Below are 17,196 nucleotides of genomic sequence, written 5' to 3' on the forward strand. Positions count from 1 at the left end.
CAGAAATGTTATGGTGAATCACAGGTGAAAAGCCAATTAGCTTGTTGCGCTATGGAGAAGGTGATTGGAGAAGGTAATTGTCACGTCACCAAGCTTAGCGTTTGTTTTATTTTGCTTCAACTGTTGCTTCTATATCTTCCACTTGGTCGTTATGAATTGAAATGAGTATATACAGCTAGGAAAAGTACTTGTTTGTCTGGTCCCCAGTTCAAATTCCAGCCAGGGTACTATCTGCAAGAAGTTTGCATGCTGTTTCCGTGTCTGCGTGGGTTTCCACCAGTCACTCCAGTTTCCTTCTCCCGCCCCCCCCCCCCCCCAAAAAAAATACAACATGCAGGTAAGTTAATTAGCGTCCCCCCCAAAAAAATGACCCTATACTATGAATGACCATGGTAGGGATTAGATTGTGAGCCCCTCTGAGGGACAGTAAAAAACAATACCAAAAACTGTAATGCACTACGGAAGATGTCAGTGCTGTATAAATACTAAGTAATAATAATTTTAGGCTCCAAAGCAACAAATATTTAGAAGGGGGTCATTCTTTTCTATATTCAGTTTAAATACTGACTTAGGCATCAAACCAACTTGAAATAAGGGTAATATGGAAGCTTCCAAGGTTATTGCTTTTTTTTTTTTTAATTATATTTGCCCAGTTCTCTTGCCATTATGATTTTAGTAGCTGGTGAATCACACAACTTGCACAAGCAAGTTGCTAGTGGAGTCATCTGATCCATATGCCCCATGTGGATCAGTGACTCAGACAGTATTAAAGGTTGAGAGGAACACCACAACAGTTAAAAAATAGCTTTGTTTAAAAGGAACCAAGAAATAGCAGATTCCGCAATCCTCTAACTTCAGTTTTCCTTCAAAGCACTAACTTCAGTTCATTAAAGGGAACCCGAGCTTTGGGCCTCAGAAAGAGACAATTGCCTAAAGAGAGGGGAGCCTCAGGATCCTATGGAGGATTCCCTTGGCATCCTCTGCTGTCCCAGTGGCAAGAAAATACCCCCCTTCCACATTGGGGCTGCATTCCTCTTCTGTGATAGGCACGGCTGTGCAGTAGCTGTGTGAGCACGGCCGCGCATTCGCAGTAGCACAGAATTGCTCATGCCCGAGCAGCTCCAGCTTACTGCGCAGTCATCCTGATGCCAGGAGTTGCACAGCTTTGATATGATTGCTGATTGTGTTCGGCAGTCGTTCTGAGGGTCCACGCCAGGTAGAACGTCGAGAGAAGCCTAAATAGCATCCTGAGGCTTCCTTCTCTTTAGGTAATGTTTTTTTTGTACTCGAGCTATGGCTTGGGTACAGGTTAAATACTCATAAACCAGCACAAAAAAAGCTGGATAGCATTTAGACAAAAAAGACAGTAAGAATTAAGTATAGTTCATGTTTTAATACTCTTCATGTTGTGTTGGGGTTTATTTTTACATTTAGTCTGAAGATATGCTTTACTAAAACATATCTGCAGTATAGCACACACAAAAACAGCAGAGGTGCTGCATTTGAAGTACAAGAAAACCACCATTTCATGGTCACTGAAAAAGCACAGGAAACCATGCCAGCGAACAACGGTTTGCTACTATTACAGCATTTTTTATTCAATATATTAAATATATATATATTAATCAGAAAAAAACACATACTGTAAATCCAGTAAGATACACAAATATAAATGTTTCTTTTCAAAAAATTACACATATATACACACAGCCAAAAACACTGTGGGATCCATAGTGACCATTACAAGGAGTAGCTTTACTTTTGTTTTGTAATACTATATACAGTTCATTCTTCATGTATGTACAAGACTTTACAAACTGGCTGTGATTGAAATTGGGTCCATCCCTTTTGACGTGTCTTAGAGACAGTTGGGAAAACTAGACAGGCAATGTGGTGCCTATTTACCAAAGCTTTCCAAGTCTGCTTTAAAAGTTCAGTCCAACATTGGGAGTGCTGTAGGAAAGGCAGTTTAGGAACCAAATGAATTTTGCAAGTATTTCAAAAATACTTAAAAAGTGAAACATAAAAGACAAAAAAAAAAAAGTCCGTCCTAGCCAAAGGCACATCTGGATTTTCTAGAATAAAATTAAAGTCTTCATAGAAGTCCCAGAAAATCCCCCCAAGGAGCAATTTACTGGGTTAGGCACCTTTTTTGTCAAAGAACAGGGTTTCACAAGTCTGTAACAGGATACTCCATCTTCTGAGCGCTCTTGGATTTCCCTTTCTCTGAGATAGACAGGATAGTGCAATGTTGTGTTAGAAGGGCAGTGTGTCCATGAAGATCTTCTCCACAATAGGCGGTGGTGGTACCAGGTCCTCCAATTTCAGGTAGAAGATGCGCTGCAGCCCTTGCGTGCACAGTGTGCGGAGCTCAGGTAATTTGCCCAGTAACTTGGACAGGCAGTTGGATCGGCTGGGTTCATTCATTGTGGATGGCACATGCTCTTTAAGGCAATTAATAATTCGGCTCTGAAGTTCCTCCACTCTTTTAGGCTCTTTCAACCCGTGTCTGTCTGCATTGACACAAAACAAAAGTAATTAGAAATCGTTTATAACCATAGGATGTTATACATCGAAAGATTCTCACACATGCAACAATCTAACTAAGTAAACAGAAGTCTAAATCTTTCAAAAATGTAACTTAACACTCATGGCATCATCAATTTAATTGAACAATGTATATCATCAAAACCAATTATTAAAGTGATTGGTTCTTCTAGATGTGTGCAGTCACCATGCATGAATTGTTTTCTTAAGATTATATTTCAGCCACAGAAAAGAATTGCATTGTTAAAATTATTGCAAATAAATTGATGCAACGCTGGTCAAAGCAACAATAAGAAACGACTAATAAGCTCATTTATTTTTTTTCCCTCAACAGTGTTAGCTGCTGGAAAAATGGCACAGAAAATAGTACCCAGACACCCATCGCACTGCATCTTATGCCAAGCAGTGTTGCGGGAAATGCGTATGTAAGAATGCAGCTTCCTGGGCCATGGATTTTTACACAATGTACAGATTTACATTGGAGGTATTAAAGGGAACCTAAACTTAAAAAGGATATGGATTTTTCCTTTTAAAATAATACCAGTTGCCTGACTCTCCTGCTAATCCTGTGTCTCTAATACTTTCAGCCCCAGCCCCTCAACAAGCATGCAGATCAGGTGCTCTGACTGAAGTCAGAGTGGATTAGCTGCATGCTTGTTTCAGTTGTGTGATACAGCCGCTACTGCAGCCAAAGAGATCAGCAGGGCAGCTATGCAACTGGTATTGTTTAAAAGGAAAAATCCATATCCCTCCCAGTTTAGGTTCCCTTTAAAGAGAATCTGTAATAAATAAATAAATAAATAAAGAAAGAAAGAAAGAAAGAAAGACAGACAGACAGACAGACAGACAGAAAGAAAGAGAAGGGGGAAAAAAAAAAAAAAAAAAAAAGCTTCCCTGGGTGATACTTGCCCTCAGGAAGGGGAAGCCTCTGGATCCTAATGAGGCTTCCTCCGTCCTCCTATGTAGCCCCGATCCAGTGCTGGCTCCTCCCAAAAATCCACTGACAAGCTGCGCGCAGGCGCTGCAGCACATGGTGATATCTACAGAGCCCGATCAGGTCCACACTACTGTGCAGACGCAAGCCGTCTGCATAGTAGATTAGAGCGGACCCAATCGGGCTCGGCTAATGCCACCGGAGCCAGAGGGGGAAGGTGGTACTGCGCCTGCTCTGGATCGCAAAGGTAGATATTGTATCTAATGTTGTCTATTGTATCTAATGTTTGATCTGTGCTGCAAAGAAGGAAGGGAGAAGCTCCATTAGGATGTGGAGGCTTCAGCCTCCCGAGGCAAATACCCTCCAGGGGCTCTATTTTTTTTTATTACAGATTGTCTTTAAGTAGCAGGATGGCTGCCTGGCCAAAGTTTAGGCTGGTCTCCAATGTCTCCTAGGATGCCACCAGGGCAGGTAACGTTTTCATATAGCAAGCAGGGACCTTAAAACACAACACAGCATTCATATGACTGTGCAGTAGTAAATCCCAAGCCTCTGATTTACCTGTGATGATGACAAGGGCAGAGAGGCAGGAAAAGGAAGGGACATCAATTTTCATGCGTTGAAGGCTGTGCGAGAATCAATGATTGAATCTATCCAATCTCCAAAGCCTCGGACACATTGCATGCGTGCAGAACTACCCCATTGCAGAATATTAGCTTCCCTTCTTCTGGTTTTGAACTGGAAACAAGAAAATAATCAAGATTTAATTAAGTGAAAACACAAAGGAATATGATAAGAGACTACAAATGTACAGTATATTGATATGAGGTACTTTAAAAAAAAATAAAGCTAGACTAAGCTTTAGATGTAAAGTGCACCTCTCCCCAACATTCCAAGTCTGCATACATAAATGACGGCATATGTTGGTGCTTTATTAATCAATAATGCTACATAATTTGCTGACAATATTCCACTGCTAGTAATCAGTATGCATCAATAACAAAACAGCCTGAAGAGAAATGTGTGTAGGCAACCCTCCCAGGAGCATTATGGAGAGGCATGTAATCTGTAACAAGTAAACTATGCATGCATGCAGAGAAGGAAAGCAGATTCAAACATATCACTGGGAGGAATAGGATGCTGTGAGCTACACGGAGGAGTCATTTTGTTTAGTGCTTGCAGGTATTATCAGGGTTATTTTATTTCAGTTACTGTACATTTCCTTGAACTAGCCTTTTAAAACTCAAATAACACTATAGGATACTAGGAAAGATCTATATAGGATTAGGACTTTAGATATGGTAGTGTAGTTTATATCAGTGTATTTTCACCATTTGTTTGCTTTTAAGTTCATGTGATACTGTACAGGTCAATTTGAAGGACCAGATCTTAGGCTAAACTATACACACTATGTGGATGTCCACATAAAAAAAAAATAAAAACTACTTTTAAATACAACATAATAAATGGGGGGGGGGGGGGATTGCCATACCTGTCAATCGTTTTAACGTCTCCCTATCATAATGATGCCAGGTGAAGCAAGCCTAAGTATGTGACTCAATGGAAGTTCTGGCCCATGTTTTTTTTTTATTTCACCAACTTAGAGGTGCAATTTGCTTAGGGTAGTTTTATTACATACACCCCTAAGTAACTAATATCTAACTATGGAGAGGCATTTTCTAAAACCCTTTGGAAATTGATACATTTAGGCTGTCTCCATCACCTTTAGTGTATTTCCGTTGTCCACATAGCATCACATTGGTGAGAGAGAGAGAGAGAGAGAGAGAGAGAGAGAGAGAGAGAGAGAGAGAGAGAGAGAGAGAGAGAGAGAGAAGAGAGAGAGAGAGAGGAGAGAGAGAGAGAGAGAGAGAGAGAGAGAGAAGAGAGAGAGAGAGAGAGAGAGAGAGAGAGAGAGAGTGAAGAGAGAGAGAGAGAGAGAGAGAGAGAGAGAGAGAGAGAGAGATAGAGATAGAGAGAGAGAGAGGATAGATTGTGCAGGCTACCATTATTACACTGCACAGAACCTGTAACTGTATGGTCTGCAACTGGAAAGGCACACAGCCATTTCTTAACAAGCTTTCTACTAATATTGCTACAGTCATAGGTATGATTTACATACTCAAGCTTTCCTCTACCCTCACCATCAAGTTAAGCTCCTATATTATATTTTTGTTTAAGAAACTTTAAAAAAAAATAAAAAAAATGTAAAAGAAAAAAAAAATAAGTGAAAGGTTAAAAAAAAATCAAAATATAAAGTTAGTGCTATTAAAATGTTTCAAAATTTGAAGTGAATGTGAAATAGGTTTAAAAATGATGTATATATTTTTGCTTTGAGTCACCGTACTGCAAAGAGCGCCCTTTAAGTCTTAAAATCACTTTGGATCATCTGCTTAAAGTCTGTGCTAAATATAGTCCTTTATTTTGACTCCGGTTTGCTTTGGCTTGCTTTTCGACAGAGAATCCAATTTCTCCATCGAGCAGGTAGCTGAAGTCTCTCCTCTGTGGTTTATTACTGCATGTCCTGCCCAATGTTCAGAACAGGATTAGTCATCCAAATGAGAGTTTACTGCAAGCAAGAGACAGCTAGCTTACCTGTAAGCCAGTCTCAGGATGAACAGTTCTAGGAAAGACGACTCCAGCAGGAGGTCCTGGTCTTCTTTAGGAAGCTCAACAAACCCCTGGATTTTCTCTGCCCATTTGCGGATCACTTCCAGAGAGCCAGATAAAAGGTCATAGAATTGCTGGACGTCAACTGGATTCTCCTTTTCTACCAGGATTGGGACATTTTCCTGGTACTAAAAGACAAAAAAAGATAAAAGAGTTATTCAGGACAAGAAAGACGCCAAAAACAAGCAGCGGATTAAAACTAATTGACCTCTTCAAAGCATCATAATAAAAGAATTGCAAGCCAAACTGAAGACCGATATGCTAAGACATTAGAGCAAGGAGTCTAAAAAGATGTCAAATATAATATAAATGCCAGATGATTAAATGCAAGTAATATGACTAATAACAGATTTTTTAAAATATTTTTTTCTTTTTGAAGATAACTTGTTATCCCGACATCTATTTACAGTCTCATGCATTTATTCCTTTCTAAAAATAAAACGCATGCCCTTTCTATAGGTAATCACTGATCGCAGGTAATTCAACAGACAGGCTATTTCAATATACAAGGTATGCCTTTGGTTATTACTGTTCAAGTTCAGAATTTTAGAGCTAACAGACTAAACTGAAAGCAATTTGATTTGATGCAGCAGCTGTAGAATATTGGTGGGCAATTTACCTGGGAGTAATCCAGATTGCTGGAATTGGGGATGGAGTCGATATGAGCTCGTACCAGCGAATTAATAAGACTAACAGGAGAAGGATCAGGAACCTGCCTTGGTTTGGATGGGAGGCGACCTCGTCGGCCTTTAAGGCTGTCTGTACGAACAACTGAAAAAAAAAAATATATCTAGATTAAGAAACAAAGAAAATGCATAAACAAACAAAATCACAAATGATTACATGGTCCTGATGTTGTTTAGAAGTCTTTCAATACTTTAAACATTTATTGGAATTTCTCCAGAACGTCATCTTATCAAATTAACTTTTCCAGTATTTGCACATTGTAAAAAATCCCCACCCAGTCCATCTTGTCTGCATGCAGACCTTATGTGTACACATGCCATTTCATTTAGCAAAGCACATATAACTGTTGTTTTTGCTGAATATCCCTTTAAGAAACAGAGTTTAGTACATACCTTCCTTTACCATTCCCACTGCTAAGCATTTCTGAAACCGACAGAACTGGCAGCGATTCCTGCGCCTTTTGTCCACGGGACAGTCCTTGTTAGCCAAGCAGATGTACTTGGCATTTTTCTGTACAGTCCTCTGTGGGGAGAAAAGGGAACAATTGTCAGGGGAAGCAAGATGCCAGACCAACACAAAGCCCCATCTGTTCCCATTTATTTTTGTAACATTTCTCTAGTGTCGGACTGTTCCTAATATCAAGTTGACATTTGGCTCTAAGCAAAAGAGAGTGATTCACCTATCTTAATTAGCCAACCATCCCTTCTAAAGCACCCGATTTGCCTACTACATAGATGGACCCGAATCAACAAGTACAAAAACAAATTATTTTGAGGGCGGGCTGAAACCATAAACACTGCACTCATGTTAGAAATATGGAGAAGGATTACTACATGTGCAGGCGGTACAAGCCAGGATGTAGTGTTTGCCTCAAGAGAAAACCAAATACATTTACAAAACAGGTACTTGGATCTTTTATTACACTCAAGAAAAGAAAATCAAGGACAACATTGCATCTCCTGAAATAAATAATGGATCTGTACAACTCAATACTTGCTTTCTATGTTTTTTTAAATCACAGGTTTTCAGCTGACATTAACAGATTTAAAGCTTGACACACACCAAGCAATTTGATTGTACAACCTCCGTGCAAACAAATCAATGACCACGTATGATAAGTGTCAATCAATTGAATGGAAAGGAGTAACCCTCTCAAAGTACGTCATGTCACAGACATAAGATTCAACAATCAGATTGCACGTGTCAGCTGATTGGTATTGCTATAGAGCGATGATAAAACCACCAACCAAGGTGTTCATTTTTTTAAAGAAGTAAATTGCACTAAAAATACTGCAAACAGTGCAAGCTTAGAAATGCCATCACAGACTCACAGGTGAAATAATGAGCTGCACACTTAGGGCCATATGCAATTCACTTTTTCACCTGAGTTTTCTCCTAGTGATATTTTCCAAACTTCTAAATAAAATGCTTTTTAACCCACTAGCAAGAAAACAAATATTCAAAATAAATTTTAATAGCACGTTTTTGCATACTTTTTCCATTGGAAAGTGCTAAAAAGTTATTATAAATCAAAGATGAAAAATGATCTCTTAGGAAAAAACTCAGGTGAAGAAGTGAATTGCATATGGGCCTTAATCTTTGCTTCTACCTAGAACGCATGACCGGCTAACAGTGACTTTACAGAGGTTTGGGAAAATTTGAATGCAATTGATCCAAAATGTAATTCAAAAGTATTATGGGGTCAACCAACTCTAGTGGAGTTAAACATTTTATAGTTTTAAAAACCAACAATGTTCAAACAAACTTTATGAAAACAGAAGTACTGAACAGTCCTATGATCCCCTCCCTCACTAGGATCACACTTCTCATGGCTGAGTAGGACACATGTCAGAGTGAATGCAGACACTTAACTGACTTGCACTATGCACAGACATGACACTTATTACGGATTTGTGATCTTTTCAGGTGACAGCCTCATGTCAGTACATGCACTACCATCCTCAACAGCTCAGTCTTCTGCAATCAAAAGCATTAGATTTTTTTAGCTGATTGCTACAGTATTGCAAGCAACACAAGACTTCCTGTTCCTCTCTCCTTCTCCTCCTCCCGTAAGAAATTCCCATTACTGTATGGAAAGCAGCCATAGATCTAATACTTTTATCTATCCTTGGAAGACTTGATGGCCAACTTGAAAGAGTTGACAGTCAGAAAAGTTTAAATTATGTGCCAAAGCAGTACTTAGTGGCAAGCAAGGTGTTCCATAAACTAGTAGTGCTAACTTAACCCTCATGCAAAAAGCTCAATCTGCCCAACTGAGTTTTGTGCAGAGACTGGTCATTTAAAGGACAGACCAATGGGCTGATTAACATCCAGAAAGTAACACACAGACTTATGCAGGAGCAGTGTGATTCTTTATTGTCCCATCACAGACGTGCAACACTCTGACCGCACTGTGTGATGGGACAATAAAGAATGACACTGTTCCCGCATAAGTCTGTGTGTGGATCCCCACTTTACTTTGTGGATTACAATTGCCGGGGATCCTGCACCAGCACCCACTGATAAAAGGTGTGCCGTTCTTTTTTTATTTCTGGATTATCATCCAGTTCATGTATTCCAATAAGGTCACCCAGAGAGGTACCATTTCATTACAAATAAGAAACTCCCTTTATTCTGCTTTCACTCTTTAAAAATGTTAAAGTAGCACAACTCTGCCTCCCCATGACTTTGTATTTAGCCTGGGGTAAACAGGAAATTGAAGTTTAAGGGCAATGTTTTATGCACAGAAAAAAAATGGGGATGTGATTTTTGCGCACCGATAAGCCCCCAGTTTATGTGCACTGTGATTTTTAACAAGTCCAATTTCAGGTGCCTATAATTAAGATCTCCTATATCAAAAAAGGCACTAAATATATTTTGCTAAAATATTTCAGCTATATGCAGCCACTAATGCAACACTTTGCATTAGAGAATGCATGGTAAAATTACATTTTAAATAGTGTGCATTCACGAATAACTATGTAAAGGCAAATATAGCCCCTGTGATCAGTGGCCTCTCTCTGTTCTACATGAGCTAAGGATGCAGTTAATTTCACACCATTCCAACACCTGTTGCCTAATGGAAACTTTGGGTACCCCAACCACTATCTAATTGGTGTTGGGTTCCTCCTCTTATCCCCAGTTTGCCTCTGCTCAATCCTTTCATTTGACGTTAGGAACAGGCAACAGAGATGATTGACTGCTACATAAACAAGCCAAGAAACTGTACACGAGGGAGGACAGCTGGTTTTTAACACCACAGAGCGGTTTTGGGACGAGCCCCCTTTCTTCATCCTCAGGAACGCGTATCAACTAAAGCGCAAATACTGGGTGACTCAGAAGCAAGTAAATGTGCCAGGACTGTCTGCCAAGTCTGCAGAGCATCCAACACCCTGGGAGACCAACAGGTGAGGCAATCAAGGCCTAGTCTAAGCAGTGATAGACAATCATTCCAAAACTAGTGCTTACCTTAAAAAAGCCTTTGCACCCTTCACATGTCCGTACACCATAATGTTGACAAGAAGCATTATCCCCACAAACAGCACAGCGCCCCTCATTAGAGCTGGGGCTACGTGCTTTAGATGGAGAGAGTGGACTGTCCAATAAAACAGAGCTGTCCAGAACCACAGGCCCCTGTCCAGTGGCAATAGATGGAAATCCTGCTGGAGAATGTTGTGCCATAGCAAACACATCAGGATCCACAACCTGCTGTTCAAGTCTATGTGGAGCTTGGGTCATCTTTAATGGATTAGGAACCATGTTTGGGCTGTGAGCTGGAGTCCCAAACGAGAAAAAAGATGCCTGCGGAATGCCAGTTTTCTGCTGCTCTGTCCATGTCCGCATATTGTCATAGCCCTGTGGAGGAGAGTACGCTCCATAAGAGCTGTCCCATGTAGGTACTTGCGGATTTTGGAAACCTGGTGTAGAAGGAGATGGGATAGAGCAGGGGCTCCCGTAATAATCCGAGCCACTCGATGACATGGTTTCATCCAACTGATTAGTGAAAGAACCAGGGTAACAGCCAAAGACTTGAAACTCCTCAACCTTCAAGGAAGATTGTGGATTTGTTGAAGGGATTTGATAAAGAAAAGCATCAAACTCTCCTGTGTAACCGTCCATGAAGGTGCTGAAACTAGGCAAAGACGTGGAAGCTGCAATTTCACTGTTAACAAGGTCCATGGTGAATTTGCCAAACTCGGCGTTTAAGATGTCTGACACATAGCTGTCACTGGGGCCTGCACACTGGGACAGACTTCCATACTGTGCTTGGATACAGGGCATTTCTAAGCAGAGAGAAAAGAAAAGACCGTTAGTTAAATAAGACAATTTTGACAACACTGAAATAGCACAACTCTAAGCTAAAGAGAAAAAAAACAAAACAGATAACCATGCTATTTATTATCTGTGCTAAACCTAAGCTACAGATGTGGCTGCATCACCACTCTAGACCAATTCATTCACATCGGAATGGGCCTTCTATTAGGCCCAGTGCACACCAAAACCGCTAGCAGATCCGCAATACGCTAGCGGTTTTGGGAGCTGATTTCAGAGCGATTCTAGGTATGTTTAGAGAGGTTTTCTAAACATACCTAGCGGTTTTGCGTGCGTTTTTGTGTAGCAGATTACACATATTGTTACAGTAAAAGCTGTTACAGAACAGCTACTGTAACAAAAATGCCTGGCAAACCGCTCTGAACTAGCGTTTTTCAGAGCGGTTTGCAGTTTTCTTACATTGAGGACGAAACGCTTCCGAAAACCGCAAACGCGCAGCAGGAGGCGTGTTTGCAGCTTGGCAAAAAACGCAAACCGCCGGTGTGCACCATCCCATTGCAATACATTAGACAAGCGTTTTTAGAGGCGGATGCGGCCGGCGGATCGCTCCAAAAACCGCTCGGTGTGCACTGGGCCTTAAAGACTAGTGACATAAGACCCCATTAACCTCTACAGAGCAGCATGGGAGGTGTCTTAGGTCTCCCACACTGCTCTTATGCATAAAGAAAGGAGGGGCTTAAATGGCACTGTGGAGTAGATCTTTGATTTCTTGAGTCCTATAAACAAATGTCACTTCACCAACCAATATATCTGCCACTTTCATTATCTAGCATGGCAAAATACAGTACTATTTTCTTAAAAACAGAAGGCAATTACATGGGACTTCTTTAACTTGACCAAAATGAAAGTCCTATAATGTATCATTAGTGTGGTAAAATGTGCCTCTATAAGCATATGCAGTAGACAGTTACTAAGTAACATTTCATGGGATGTAATGTCACCTATGCCTACAATGCATCAACATCGCATCGCAAATAAATTACTGAAATGCCATAACGGGCATGTTCTTGTAACTCCTTGCAAAACAGACTACACACACTTTTTTTCTTTTTAACTAAAAGGCATAATTTGACATGCATGATACACATTTGCCAAGCTTTTCACCATATTTCTACTACACAAAGTACTAAAGACAAGGGGCCCTATAAATTTGTCCACCTTTCCAGCTGTGACAAGAGTTCAGTGGGCTGGTTTCACTAGGCAACAAGTGTTCTATATCTGAAGCAAGATTTCCTACAAGACTGCTCTACTGGCATGGCAAGGCATCCGTGGCTTTCTTTTTTAGGCACAAATTGTCATAAATTTAGCTGTCATGTTGAATTACTGAGTGGAAGCCAGTTCAGCTCAAGCTAATGGCACACGATAGCTGTCAAAAACATGGATACATTGAAAAGTACAGAAACTGCCTTTGCCAGCAAAATAACTGCAGAAAGGAATGTGATTTCATGCAGTTTTATAATGCTGGCTGCTCTGTCATATGGATATTCTGTATTATATGTATCTGACTTTATTCTTTGCAAACCAACTAGAAAAAAAGTATTCTGTAACAGCCTTGTTGTATTGCTGGTACATAAAACATGCATAGCCGCTAAATTCTAAAGTTTTGCACTTATCAATGAAGTTCAACACTTGGGTTTTTACAGTCTGTATCAATAATGATTATAACTTGGCAATAACTGTGTCTGGCTATTAACCAACTTTGGCTTCTTTGCTTTGTTTTTGTTGGTCTCATCAATAAAGCTCTTTGACTGAAAGAAAAAGTAAAACAAAAAAAACAAAACAAAACAAAAAAGACTTTTTTAAATGTATCTAAAAATAACAAAAAAATGGCCTTCTTGCAAAAGTATGTATTGACAGGTGAAGATACAAATAAACCCATTATAAGGTGTTCTTAGTAATGACAAAGATGGTTTTAATTTGCCATTTACTAGGTCATAGTCTACCCTACTTGTATTTATAGACTGTGCCGGGATATGCCTGGATCTCGCAGGCATCTCAGCTGCTCTGCTAATACTTGGGAAGTGGAGCTGCTAATGAGTTTTCTACCTCTTTGCATCATACCCAGCTATGAAGTGGGACGTCAAACACAATACTGACTGTTGGATTTCCACAAACTTCTGCAACAGCTGTATTCTGTACAGTTTGTATGTGCAGTAAAGCTATGTGCCACAATATAACAGAACTTGAAGTTATACAAGTAAGTATCTTTTTTTTTTTTTTTTTTTACTAATTGAAAATTTTCAAAAACAAAGAACTAGAAAGTCAGCCGCATCTCAGAGCAACGACAGCTCTCACATGTGACTGCGTTGTACAGTAAAATCACTCTTTGTCACTTTGCACCTGACTACCAACACTGCCATTCAGCACAATGAAACCGTTTTGTAAGCCCTACAGACTTTTTCTATATTGTAACTTCCCCTGGAGGAAATGCATCCAGCAGCAAGAGGAGGCTGCACTGAGCCAACAAAGCACTTTGCCCAGGAAAACAAAAGCACTGCAAAAGACTGGCCAGACAGCTATATATAAAACGTATCTTCATCTAAAATTCACTCCATGAGAATTCAGAACATTGTTTCGTGCGGCACTGCAAGAGTCTTCAAATATCCCTTTACCATACATTTAAACAAGCTGCTTTAGCTACAGTGCAAACGTGCATGGGAGGGCTGACTGGGAATACTGCTACAAGGGCCTTCTAGCACTTGCCTCAGGCCCTGGGGAATTTGCACCCAACTTCTGTCTGCACAGACTCAAAAAAAACACACTTCAGATCCACTTGTTCTTCCAAGCATACACAACTCATAAGCCAGCGTTTGTCACACCATTTACCACTGGCTTATGAGTTTTAAGTCACCCTTACTTAAAGTGGACCTGAACTCTTGCACATGACAGAAGACAAACAGAGAAATGCACGGTACGGTTGCAACCGGCAAGAAAACGTGATTTGCATCTGGCCATGGCTGCGCTTGGATGAGACTCCACAGGGGCTCTTCACTGGTCTTACCGAGCGCTAGCAGAAGCCCGGCCGGTGCATGAGAGGAGTAGACAGGCGGTAAATTCACCTCCTTCAGCCTCCCATTTCAAAGAGCCCTAAATGAGTAGACAGCTGAGGGAATTGTGGGTTTTTATTGGCCTTGCTGGTTGGCGTCCTCCTGCTGCACAGTCCTATTAAGCTAGCCATTAGGGATGAGCTTAATAGTCTCTGGCAAGTTCACGAGATCTTTGGCAAACTTCCCATTGGTTTTGCAAAACTAGCATTATAATGGACATTCAGACAAAACATCTGATCGATCAAAAATCAAAGTGCAATCTTCAACACTGCAATAAATCACGTATTTTGCTGAAAGATTGATGAGCAATGTTGTTTTGTCAATCATAAAATAATTGTGCTACACTAATTTTTTTTTAGCTTAAATAGACATTCGATCAGACAAAACATCTAATTGATTGTAAATTGCAATGATGTCGACAATTCACATCTTTCGATATTTAGATCTAAAATTGTTAAAAATATTGATCGGCAGTATTGGTTCTTTGTTGTAGATTGTAAATTTGTCAGAATTTAGCGGAAAGGTACCCACCAATCATACAATCTTGATTGTACAATTTAAGAAATTTTCACTAGCTCATCCCTGGTCTATTATGGCCCGATATGCCTAGCTGATCGATCACTATTCCATAAGAATTCGATTGGATAGCGACTTGACTCCTATCACGGTAAGCTCAATTTTGAAAGGTTTCAGCAGAAATCTGTCAAGCTTCAAACAAACTGCAAGCCCTGTAATGCTCGATGCAGAGCAAAGCTATGGACCATCCATCCCCACCACTCCTGTCCTGCCCCCATCCCATGTGAGATTGATACATTTGATTTGAGAGTTAATCGATTGGAAATGTAGGAGCAATAAATTCTTAGCAGATTTAATCAAAGTGATCAAAATCGATGTGTATGGCCAGTGATATTCTTGCTTAACCCAGGTTATAAAATTAAGGCTAATTAGTTCAGCAATGACAGGAACGCATTGTAAACATAGCAAACAAAACTAAGAGGCTTTCGAGCAGAGCAGATTGTCCAAAAGGTGGTGCCATCATGGAAGAAAAGTTGCTAGCAAGCTGCTCCTCTATGGACAGGTCACAGACTAGTCATTCTAGACCCTAGCCTGTGTCTGAGGGCTTTACAAGCTGAGCTAAGTAAAGGGAGGAGGCAGGAGGGAGAGAAACAGTGTGTGCAGAGTGTAATCTCTCATCTCAGTAGTAAAGCACTGCTCCAGAGAGCTTGCTTTACTCTAAAAACACTGGTACACAGGGACAGAGGAAATAAATCACTTCATTTATGGGCTGTCCAAAAATTTCCTGATGTTTGGCAACACTGACATAGGACCAGGCATGGACAGTTATGTAACAGCAAACAAATCACAAGCCAGATTTGTGTGCACGCTAGGTGAAGGCTGGGGAAGTTACAGTGTGCTGCAGGTGCACAGCCACAAGCTTCACTTGACAAGTATCCAATTCTCAGGAATAGAGCAGGCAGGATCAAAGACTATATAATTTGGAAATGTCACATTGACATAGTATGCAAATAGACGTACACACCGACACCACACATCTATATTTCTGTTACTCTTTCAAACCAGGTCTATGTAGCTAAGGATGCCCATAAATCTGCACCTGTTGCTACAAAAGACAGGAGCTAAAGCATCGCATGCTGCCCATACACCACCAGCAAATCAGAGACAAGTACAATGCCCGGTTCCAAATCACCCTATGCAATTACATGTCAACCTGCATTCCTATAATCCGCTATACAAAGAATATGAAAAGCATTAAGTCTATTAATAATCCGTTATATATTTGCTGCACATCACTTTCTGCATTCTAGTACAATATAAACCGGTGTCCTTTCCGGATAATCTCCAAATGCAATAATCATCCGCACCGCTATTAATTGCAAAGACAGAATCACACAATTAGAATAATTCCATTTCATTGGATTCATTACGGGTAAAACCAGCCGTGCATCTGCATGGATTGTCCATTGTGCATGACAGGCCGTGACATACCAGTTGTATTGGCTGGATGTCCCCGGTGCGGGCTGTCCGCGGGGTTCAGCGTGTCGTTCTGTGATGCTGCCCAGTCACTGCCCGTCTCCCAAGACCCTGCACTGCTTACTGCGCTCCCCGTTCTGCATCTACTATCTATTAAAGCCTCTGTGACGCACAGGAGGCGTGGCCCTGACACAGGGGGTATATGACGCACATGGGTGATTCTGCTCCGCTCTCCATAGAAGGCTAGAGGGGGCGTGGTCTTTCCGGCTAGAGTAGCCTGGAATGTATCTGGTGACGCACGCTGTTTCCTATGACGCAGGGCACATTGTTTGATCTATTAATAGCTTCAGCGCTATTAATAGCCGCAGCGGCTGGAGGGACTCGGCCCTGAAATAGCAGCCAGGGGAGGGGAGACCCTGAATGAACGTCATCAGCCGTCGGATATAGCACGGGAAGGAGGCTTCCCTGGGATTCTCTGCATATTTACGGCTGGAGGGATTCCATATGCAGCGTGTTTATACAAATCAGACAGGGAAAGTTGAGCAGGGCTGTCATGTGCCTGTGATGTCACAACTGAGGTGAATGAATGTGTTACAGCAGCAGAGGTTTATATAGCACTGTCTTGTGATACTGTATGGAGAAAAGGAAAGATCTCTTACTACAGAAGTTTATGGAACTTCTGAAAGGGATACAGAACAGCAGGTGAACAATGGGAAAGCCTGGCAGAAATATAAAACTGAAGGGCGAACATCGTGATCGGGACTGCATGACAAACTAAGCAGAAGCTGCTTTAGGCGAAAAAGATCTCAATGTTAAAATCAAATAATAATCGTTTGTGGTGTATAAATGGACTGCCATCTTGGATGGCTGTACAGTGCACACTGTCACTCTTTTTACTATTCTGCTAAAGGGAATCTGCTTCTCAAGTTTTACAGAAACCAACATTTTTCTGATTTTGGTTTGTTTTTCAAGTTACTGTTATGGTTGGTT

The 17,196-nt window shown here is 40.8% G+C and overlaps 1 protein-coding gene across 1 annotated transcript; it reads right to left on the reverse strand.

Annotated features, from left to right (window-relative positions):
• Positions 1-1,567: 1,567 nt before the first annotated feature.
• Positions 1,568-16,347, reverse strand: NR4A1 (nuclear receptor subfamily 4 group A member 1). Its single transcript, XM_068267722.1, is given in 9 exon segments — positions 1,568-2,513; positions 4,043-4,120; positions 4,123-4,167; positions 4,170-4,219; positions 6,074-6,276; positions 6,768-6,919; positions 7,228-7,357; positions 10,304-11,118; positions 16,222-16,347. Coding segments are annotated over 8 exon segments (1,728 nt in total). The 5' UTR covers positions 11,117-11,118; positions 16,222-16,347; the 3' UTR covers positions 1,568-2,256.
• Positions 16,348-17,196: the final 849 nt, after the last annotated feature.

This window comes from Hyperolius riggenbachi, chromosome 2 (genome assembly GCF_040937935.1).
Source record: "Hyperolius riggenbachi isolate aHypRig1 chromosome 2, aHypRig1.pri, whole genome shotgun sequence".
Classification (NCBI taxonomy): domain Eukaryota; kingdom Metazoa; phylum Chordata; class Amphibia; order Anura; family Hyperoliidae; genus Hyperolius; species Hyperolius riggenbachi.